The 10,562-nt window shown below is 43.7% G+C and overlaps 1 protein-coding gene across 1 annotated transcript; it reads left to right on the top strand.

Annotated features, from left to right (window-relative positions):
• Positions 1-529: 529 nt before the first annotated feature.
• Positions 530-10,556, top strand: LOC103798405 (histone deacetylase complex subunit SAP130-like; the record flags this gene model as incomplete). The annotated part of the gene is made up of 11 exons (XM_009070700.1): positions 530-765; positions 1,308-1,466; positions 2,533-2,644; positions 4,135-4,259; positions 5,042-5,166; positions 5,684-5,834; positions 6,036-6,126; positions 6,409-6,513; positions 7,533-7,674; positions 7,936-8,057; positions 10,404-10,556. Coding segments are annotated over 11 exons (1,521 nt in total), but the record flags the coding sequence as incomplete, so codon positions are not given.
• Between the last annotated feature and the right edge of the window lie 6 nt (positions 10,557-10,562).

Consider the following 10,562-nt stretch of genomic DNA (forward strand, 5'->3'; position numbering starts at 1 on the left):
TGAGTGAACGTGGGAACGTTTCATGTAGCTGAAAAAGGGGGTGGGAGGCCTGATTCCGTCTCCTGCTGTCCCTGCCAGGTGACAGGCTTTCAGCAGGCCACCAGAGGTGGCTGAGAAGGACAGCTTTATTTTCAGGAGGGCTCATAGTTGTTTGTCACCTTGATGTCCAGATACATATTGCATTAAAAGAAGAGTTTAATACTACCTCTTTGACATGGGACTTTATGGCAGTTATGCAGATGGTTATGTATTTTTCACTTGAAAGAAAAGTCAGTGGATCATTGTTTGAAGCAGGTGTTTAGATGGACCTCTCAGAGGTGCCCCTGGGTTGCCCAGCATTGCCAGGCCCATCAGTTTGGAGGGGAACCAGCAGAAATAGCGTCAGAGTTCCCAGGATTTTCATCATTACAACAGATTTCATTGTAACTGTGGATTTCTTTAATTTAGACATTTCTGACATCTCACCTCTGCCCTGATGGGTGACCAGTGTGAACTGTTAATCACTTGTACCTTTACCTCTTTTCACCAGCGAGCGACGAATCGAGTCGCGACTCCGAAGTTGCTCCGAGAGAGCACATTGGCCCCGGGAGCTCCATACAGCCCCGGGAGGAGAAGCAGGAACCAGTGGTGGTTCGGCCATATCCACAGGTTCAGATGCTGACACAGCACCACCCTGTCCAGTCTGGTGCCCCAGTGACAGTGACAGCACCACCAGGACATTTGACTCCAGCTGTGCCACTTTCCTTTTCAGAGGGACTTATGAAGGTAATGAGTCACAGAGGGGAAAAAATACAATCTATATTATGTGTTGATATACACTCTATAGTGTTGAGAAAAAATAAATGACCCCAGAAGTTCTCTTTTGTTTCTGAAGCTTTCCTTGCATGCTTCCACTGCCTCAAGCATTTTGCTGTTCTAGATGTTACCCTGGGGACTTTGTTGTATCACAGTGTTATTTTTGAGGGGATGTTTTTTGTTTATCACTTCAGAGAACAGAGGTTTCAGTCAGTTTCTGAAATCTTCCCTTCTCCTTTCGGACTATCAAAGTAACTGTTAATGCCTGGGGTCTGTAAGGGAATACCAGAGCCATGACAGGTTCCACTGGTGACTCGTGCTGTATGATAGAAGCTGCATATTGCCAGGACTAAAGATGTCTTTTCTTTGCCCCTTTCTTTTTTGGAATAACTCTGAATGTCCAGTATCTTTCCAACTGACTTTCTCCCCAGGCTTTGCCCCCACAAAATGATTTCTGCTTTAACACTGAGCTCTCATTTGAAATTGCCAACATGTCTTTCTGTTTCTTGTAGCCTCCCTTGAAGCCCACCATGCCCAGCAGGCCCATTGCTCCTGCTCCACCCTCTACTCTCTCAGCTCCCACAAAGGTCCCTGGGCAAGTGACTGTCACCATGGAAAGCAACATACCCCAGGCTCCAACTATTCCTGTGGCAACAATCAGTGGGCAACAGGTCTGGGTTTTTTGGTGTTTTCTTGGGGTTTTTTTCAGTTCCAGCTCACTGCATGATCAGGTCAATACTAATATTGGTACAGCTGAGGTGGGCTGTTGCAGCAGGAGGGAAGGCAAACAGAGCAGACTTCCCCATTCAGTGGCAGATGGGTGTTGATCAGTTCTGCTTGGAGCATTAAACTTCAGTTATCACCATCTCTTTAGGAAGCTGCTGATTTGCTGCAGTCATCCAACTGAGGTAGCACAGTGAGGCTGTGATGGCAGAGCCATACCCAAAAGCTGAGTCTTTCCTTAAGAGCTCCTGCTGTGTCAGTGTCACTTGGAGAACTTGCACTGTAGGCAAACTGCTGAGATTCATCACTTCAGTGTTCTTCAGCTCTCCTGGGAGCAGATGAGATTAGCAAACAGTTCACGGGCTTGCAGTGTGCTCTCACTGAGCCACCAGTGACAGAATTTGGATGAGGTGCCTGTGTAGAAATGCTTTAGAAGAAAACATCCCCACTAACTTTGGCTGCAGAGACAGTCTTTGTGATTTGAAACTAGTTTGCCACAACACTCATGCCTAAACCTCTGGAGTCTTGGGGTTTTGCTGTAAAGTACCTTTAGATAGATTTGAGTTAGTCTGGCTAAGGATGTGCAACTGTTTCAGTGGGTTTATCTTTTATTAGTATCCCTGGGAAGTCCAGAATTATAAGGCAATAGAATTTATTGCAGCATTTATTGGAGGGGTGGTATGAATCTATTCCCTAATGTCACCAGAGGCAGAAGGGCCATCTCTGTGGTTGGTTGTGGGTGACTGCTGAGTGACTGTCATCCAAGTACCAGCCATAAAAACAGATCAGTGACACAGGGAAGCATTTACATCCTCTGATGTAAGCAGGCTCTGTAACTTTATCCTGTAGAAACACCTGCCTCTGTCTCCACTCACCTTGCAATGCATGCTGCCTTGATACACACAGTATTGTTCCAGAATCTCTTTTCTCTCATTGGGACTTAGATATGGTAATGGTGTGGCTGTTAATTCTTGTTAACACAGCTGACTGTTACTTTGTTCTTTAACTCCACAGGGGCATCCCAGTAACTTGCATCATATCATGGCCACCAACGTGCAGATGTCCATCATCAGGAGCAGTGCTCCTGGGCCTCCACTGCACATTGGAGCTTCTCACCTACCCAGAGGTAAAGCTCCAGCTGTGCTCTCCCTGCCTTGTGGTCACAGCCTCTCAGCTGATGCATCTAGCCCTCACCTCTGAAGTTCTCCTCACTACTAACAGCTGCTTCAGCTGTTCTAACTGCTGGCATAACTGGGTGACTGCTGGTTTCTTAGGAGTTATGTTGCTTTCAGTCGTTTAGGGCAGGGCCATGTGACAGTGTTTAAAATGCTAGCAGATGCCATCACATCTGTTATTCTAGTTTTGTGCTGTTAAAACAGGCAATGTTTTCAAGAAAAAATATCCACTGGTATAGTGGACCTGGTCACTGGACCTGTCCTGCAAAATGTTCTTGGTAGGAAATGTTGCTAACCTATGGCAGTGGCACCTGTTTTGAGGCACATTCTTCTGCCCACCTGTCACAGGATCACTAGTGCATTTTTGTGCATGCTAACATAGATTGTGTGTGTTTGCATTTACCCTGAGTTAAATGCTAGTGATAACTACAGCTCTTGTCTCCCAGTGTATTATTTGTTATAGCTTGTAAAACAGATTTGCCCCTTAAAGCAGCCCTGTGCTTAGTGCAGCCTGATTCTTGTCTGCAGGTTTGATTTCAAAAACTTACAGGTTAGGTTTTTAGTTCAAATAACATTTGTTATTTTTATTTCTTTTTGTATTCAATGTTATTTGGTCACTCGAGAAAAATAAATTGACACGAACAAAGACCTAATCTTCTTTAAGTAGAGCAGGTGGAAGGACTGTGCAGATTTATTTGTAGCTGAAGTAAAACGTAGTGTTGTCCACTTGATTCTTGTGGGACAGCTGCTGCAAACTTGGACTGGCACTTAGTGCACGGGTTTTTTTCTTCCTACTCTTTTTTTCTCAACTTGAATATTAACTTTTGAAGTAACAATTTCAATTAGGGACATCTACAGAAGCTATGCAGTCTAGTCCATTAACAGATTGCAAGGCTATTTGCTTTCTAGAGTGATATCTCATGGTCAGGAGTCATCAAACAGTAGAGAAATTAATCAGTTGCAGGTTTAAATGGTGTGGAGTTTTAGTTTGGGGGTGGCAATGTGTGGCTGTTTCGTTTTGGTGGTTGGGTTTTTTTTTGTTTTCTCCTATTGCACGTGTATTTTTCCTTCTGAACCTCATCAGGTGCAGTGAGATCATTGCTGGTATCAGGTGACTTATTTACACATTAGCCCAGTAATCAAAGTGAATTCTTTCTTTAGCTTGGAGTAAGAAAACATTGGATTTGTAATATACAGTTATTATAGGGAAATTAGAAATACCACTAAAGCAGATTTAAAATAATGCTTACCCTTCCCCACATACCTTTATGAACCTTACATATGCTTGTTGGAAGCCTTATTTTTAAACCAGTGTCACCTGAACTAACATACACATGAGATGCATCAGAATTGAAATACACACCAGCTAGCATCAGGGTCTCTGGCTGTGGCAGTGCCATTGGGTGTGCAGGATATTAACACTCTTGGTTTTGTTCCCCAGGTGCAGCAGCTGCTGCAGTGATGTCCAGTTCTAAAGTGACTACAGTCCTGAGACCAGCTTCCCAGTTGCCAAATGCAGCCACAGCTCAGCCAGCAGTTCAACACATCATTCACCAGCCAATCCAGGCAGGTAGCAGCCAGGGAGCTCTGCACAACACTGACTGCCAGCTCCAGACTCTTCCTGGCACACACCTGTAATGTAGAACCTCTAATTGCCTATTTTCTGAGCTGAGGCTACTGCCAATTTTCTTTATTTCCCTAGACTTGATGCCAGGAATGGGATTTCTATCAGTCTCCAAAGTGCTTAGAAGCTGGAAGAGTGCTTAGTTCAGATATGCTCAAGTTTTAAAGTCTACAAAGTCCAGTGCTATGTGCTGGTGGTGATTTATTCTTCAATGTATGAATTGATGTAGAATTTTTAGAATCTCATTGTATTATGCTTCTTTATATCTCAACTTATATACATATATGAATGTTGTAGATACAATCTCCCTACACTAGTGCTGGTGTTCAGCGCTAGCATAGCGAGTTAAACATCTTTGCTTTGTGCTTTCAGTTAGGATTGCAATGGAATCACCTTTGATCCAAGCATAACAGGAACCCAGGGTTTCCTTTCATTCTGAAGGGAACTGACCTTTAGGTTTTTTCCTAAAGAGACCTTCAAGGGATCTTGAAGGTTAACAAGACCTAAGTCTTGTTGATTACTTATTCCTATGATGTACCTGCACTGAAAACCAGGACGTACCTGCTCAGGAGCTTGCAGATAATTCAGAAAGACTGGAAGTGCCTTAGAATGCCAAAACATAGGATAAGGTGTAGGAAAGCCAGTTTTAACCAAGTAATCTCAGTTATTCTCTAAACAGCAGAATTTCCTTCCTGACTGTTCTCTCTTTGACTCTCTCTTATAGTCTCGTCCTCCTGTGACAACTTCGAGCACGATTCCTCCTGCAGTGGTGGCAACTGTCTCAGCCACGAGAGCTCAGTCCCCTGTTATAACCACAACAGCAGCACATGCCACAGAGTCAACCCTCAGGTAAAATCCACGGTGTTCTGACTTGGCAGAGGCTGCAGCAAGGGGAAACATATGTGAATCATCCAGAGCTTTTGGATGATATAATACCAAAATAATAATGCTTGCACAGTGCAAATGCGTTCAGTTCTGTGAGCAAAAATTAGTACAAACATGAAGTGTTGCTCTGTGTTCTGAGAAGGAAAGACCTTAATGAGTCAGTTTTGAAGTCCTGCTCCCTGGACAGCTGAGCTTCTGTTGCAGAAACTTGTGGCTAATTCAGCCCGTCTCTTCTTATGAAGACGGTGAAAAGTGACACATGAATGTTGCACAGGATCCCTGACAGCAAGTCTCCTAGTGAACTGATAAAGCTATTGATAAGGTTGCATGTGTAGGGTGGATGAGAACAGAACAGTGTAGTTCAGGTTACTTCAGTTGCTTTACCCTGTGCTTGACAGCACTGCTGCTACCATGGGAGGAGACTGAGGGCTGGTGTTTGTCCCTGTGTATTACCTTCATGGTTCCTTTTCTGTCCTTGCAGTCGGCCCACGCTGTCCATCCAGCAGCACCCGCCGTCTGCCGCCATCAGCATCCAGCGGCCCGCGCAGCCCCGGGACAGCGCCACGCGCATCACGCTGCCCTCACACCCGGCCATGGGCACACAGAAGCCTCAGCTCCACACCATGGCTCAGGTAAACTGCAGGAGGAAAACACACCCTCTTGCTGCTTTGAGAAGGCTCTTTTGTTTATATCTTCAGGGCTAAAATTAGCTTTGGGACGAGAGTGTTAGGTTAGAAATTCATGTTTTGTACTATCAATGCAACGTGATTCCATACTAGCTATAGATTTTAAATGTAGTCTTTTAACTTTGAGGATTTATTTTCTTTTCATAGAAAACCATTTTCAGTACTGGTACTCCAGTGGCAGCAGCAACTGTGGCACCTATTTTGGCAACAAACACCATTGCTTCAGCAACCACAGCAAGTGAGTGTTCATAATGTTGCTGTGGGAGCAGGGTCGGGTGGGGGGTGGTTGTTGCTTTTTGTGGGTTTTCCTCTTTGAATATGGAACCCAATCGTTTTTGAGGAATTCTTTGTTTATGGTCAAGACTGCATTTGGAAGTGCCTCAGAAAGCATCAGGGTAGAAATTGCTGTGTTCTTCAGGGAGATTGTCTGATTTGGGGGCTTTCCCCTCTATTTGGACAGTGCTACACTGGCATGGTGGAGCTCCAAAGAAAGATCTCTTATTAATGTTTTTTTCTTTAGGTTCTGTATCTCACACCCAAGCGCCTACAAGCACCATTGTTACCATGACAATGCCCTCACATTCTTCCCATGCTACAGCTGTCACGACCTCAAACATCCCAGTTGGTGAGTGATTTCAGTTTTAAGAAGAGTATGTAACTGCTGCTGCAATCTTCCTGTTCGTGCTGGCAGTGTTTGTGCATGTTATCAAATTAAGGAGGGGAAGAAAATCAGTTCAAGCTGGCTGAAACCAATTGACAGGTCTGCTCTGATATAACTTTTCTTAATACCAGGAAGAAATAGAAATTCTAGGAGGAGTCAGTAATAAAATGGCTCATTTACTTTCTCTTGAATTTTTTGGACAAACTTGGGCCTTTTGGCACTTCAGAACCTGCATTGTATGTGCTAAAAATTGCATCTGTTTGGTGATAGAATATGGCTTTCGTAGTTGATTTTGTAAGTTACTTGCTGTGCTTCTTGAGGCAATAGGTGTAGCCTAATCGAATTTGATCAGTGTGTTCATTTGGAGGTCTTAAGGTCTAAAGGTGAGAACTTTATTTGCCCGGATGTGGAATCTGCCTGAGATGTTTCCTAAAGAATTGCCTTGTTCATCCCTGTTTTTCTGGTGACCTCTTTGTGCTTTTGAACTCTTGTAATATCTTTTCCTACCATAAACTTCCAAGGAGTGAAGTTATATCTGCCTACATCAGTTTCCTCTAAAGCTTTTGTAGGTGTTTTCTGTCCTTTCATGGCCTCTGTCTATGTATCCTTGTCTGCCTTGATCTCTGTCAAGTTCTGCTTGCAAAACTTGGATAAATAAGTTCTTGACAGCAGAATGGATTGGGCTGATCCTAAAGTTCATTTGAGCACTGGAGTAACTTTGTTAGCAAGTGTAATTTAAACACATATTTAGAATGTCCATCTAATCTGGTATAAATTGATGAGAAATGCTTTATTCCTTCTTTCTGCCTGTTAAGGAAACTTATCACTGGACAGGAAATCATTTGGGGATGGGGTGGGTTGTTTTGGGTTGAAAGGGAAGGGAGGAGTATTGCTTGTTTTGCCAGGATAATGAATCTTGCCTTTGCAATGTTTACCAACTTTTCCTCTGACTGTCAATTGATTACATGTTTGTCTTTATGCAGCTAAAGTTGTTCCCCAGCAAATCACCCACACTTCTCCCCGGATCCAGTCTGATTACACAGCAGAGAGAAGTAACCTCATACCTCTCTCCAGCCACAGGGCATCTCCAAACCCAGTCGCCATGGAAACCAGGAATGACAACAGGTGGGGAGAGAACAGCTGTATGAGTGAGTGTGTGTGAGTAGGCTTTGAGTGCCCTCCTGCTTTCCTGGGTCCTGATAGGCTGGAAATCATGTTTTTAAAACCCAGAGTGGGGGGATTTGGCAATTTTGAATTAATCATCATAGTTGAGATACTTAATAGTTTATGATAGATGAGATTGCAAAACACAGGGAGTGGGCTGAAGGGGTTGAAGGTGAACTGTTGGACTGGTGTGTGTAACACTTCTCACTTTGATGCCTGCAGGCAGTCGGTGCCTGTCCAGTTCCAGTATTTCTTGCCTACATACCCCCCCTCTGCCTATCCTCTGACTGCACACACCTACACCCCCATCACCAGCTCCGTGTCCACCATCCGCCAGTACCCAGGTAAGACCAGCTTGGTTCTGCTCTTTCTGCTCTTGTCTTCTCTATGAGCTTCAGTGAGGGAGGAAGCTAACAGGCTTTTTTGCTTGATTCTGAAAATTTGGCACAAAAAGTCTTAAACTTGTTGGCTGAGGGGAAAACTCATGGGCAAAGGCTATTGAACTACTTCAGAGTAAGTAACTAGTAAGTTTTCTCAGGTGTTTCACATTTGCTATCCCAGGGTTTGCATCTCTGTAACTGAACAGTTCGACTCGTCCAAACCAAGCCAGCTCTTTTATTCATCTCCATTCACTGGTGTTCTGACAAACCCTTTTAATCTCTTTCCACATAAATGTACAGTTTGAGAGAGAAAACTGAACCAAAAAGGGAAAAAGTGAGCTGCATTGCACACTTGCAGTAGTGTTCTGTTTCGAAGAATGGAGCAATTAATGTATTTGAGCTGTTGCAGTAAATTGCAGTCAAAAAACCAATGTGTAATGTGAGCCCATGTAGTCAACCCAAACTTATGTCATTCTGTGACAAAATGTTGGAGCATTTTTACCTTACTGTGTGGTTTAGGACTGTTCTCTAATGTGGTAATTTCCAGTTTCCAGACTGTATAAACACGCATGGTTTGGATTTTCATGGAATATCTGTGTCTGCAGGCAGCATGTTACCCATGGGCAATATAGAGGGAATTGTTAAGGACTTGGAAATGGCAAAGCCATTAGTTGTAATGGGAAAGTATAGAATCATAGAGCTGTTTAGGTTGGGAAAGACCTTTAAGATAAAACCATTATCTCAGCACTGCCAAGGCCACCACTAAACCTTGTCCTCAAGTGCCACATCCACATGTCTTTTAAACCCCTCCAGGGGTGGTGACTCCTGCTGCCCTGGACAGGCTGTTCCAATGAAGAATTTTTCCCTAATATACAATCTAAACCTTCCCTGTCAGGAAATGATTGGACACAGTCAGGGGTTGCAGTTCTGTCAGCCTTCTGGGATGATGGTGGGCTAATGCTAATTTATGAAAAAAGCAGATGTAGGTTCTTCATCAGGAGCTCATTGACACAGACGTTTTGCTTGTTAAATCAACTTGAAGCATCAGTGGAATGTATGAATTATGGCGACTGGTGGTGACAGTTCAAAGCAGAGGATTCAGGGTATGAGGAGGGACATGAGCATAAGCCAGGTGAGGGCTGAGATAAAAGTACAGAGGACACTTTTTGAAAGATAACTGAGGTAAGAAGAGTTAATGCAGAATTTTGGAGGAATAATGTTAGCTTTGGCTTTCCAAATGCTGGTTGTGTTTTACATAGTATCCCAAAAGGATTTTGTTGGATAGAAAGTTTTGCAACAACAATGTTTTGTGTAAGGTGTACCATTAAGAGAATTAATGTGCCATACTTTATACTGAGCCACTTTCAGAGACCTGGTGCAGATTTCAGGGGGTTGACAACTGTTTTTAGAGTGTCTTGTCAGCACAAGAACTTGATGGAAATCCTATGACAATGACAAAACCAGCTTGTTCTGCATTGTTAACAAGCAAGGCCATTGTTGACAAGTTCACACTTGCATTCTGTGTGTGATTGCAGAAATCCTGGTGCAGCTCTGTAGCAACTGGAAATCTGGAGATCCAGATGGTCTAACAGTGTTGTTGAGTCCTGCCTGGGAGAACTAATACGCCACATAGTGGATCTGGAGAGATGGAATCATAGTTGTTTAGAGCTGTAAATTATTTTAATGGATTGAATTTCTTGGAGCACATGTTTCCTTGGGAAATTTGCCACTAAAAGATTTCATGTTCGTTTGAGGTGTGGGATCCACCTATAACTATGAGCCTTGTTCTGATCCGGATGAAGTTGTACTCAACTTCAGACTATAAAAAATGACTTAGGCTTCTGATTATTTATTTTTTAAAATCTATTTTTTAAGCAGAGAAATTGCCAAATGCTGGTACTTACAAGCATTGTAAAATAAGCTAGTGAGCCAAAACAGTGCACAGCTTTCTGAGACTGGAAGCAGAGTACAGAAACGTGATTTGAGTCTAACTAAAAGTAAAGTTAAACTTGATCTTTTCTCTCCTGTTGTAATTTGAAATAAAAATGGAATGAAAATAAACAGTAATGTTTAATTTTTCTGGCAGACAATCCGGCGTCTCCCATGTCAAATTTACTACTGCCGCAAACAGCCTGGCAAGTTAATTTTTCTAAGCAAAAAATAGTCTGTGAAAGTTAGTATTTGAGTCCCAGGTGATAGGGGAAACCGAGGCGACCTTGATGGCCTTAAAGGTCTCTTCCAATCGTGGTGATTTATGGTTCTGTGACCTGCTGGGCAGGTGTGACAAGATGTCTGTGTTGCCGTCCCCAGTTTCAGCCCAGGCACCCAACTCGGCCATCACGGCTCAGACCGGCGTGGGAGTGGCCTCCACGGTGCACCTCAACCCCATGCAGCTGATGACGGTGGACGCGTCTCACGCGCGGCACATCCAGGGCATCCAGCCCGCGCCCCTCGGCGCCCAGGGCATCC

This window comes from Acanthisitta chloris, unplaced genomic scaffold (assembly GCF_000695815.1).
Source record: "Acanthisitta chloris isolate BGI_N310 unplaced genomic scaffold, ASM69581v1 scaffold3790, whole genome shotgun sequence".
In the NCBI taxonomy this organism is placed as follows: domain Eukaryota; kingdom Metazoa; phylum Chordata; class Aves; order Passeriformes; family Acanthisittidae; genus Acanthisitta; species Acanthisitta chloris.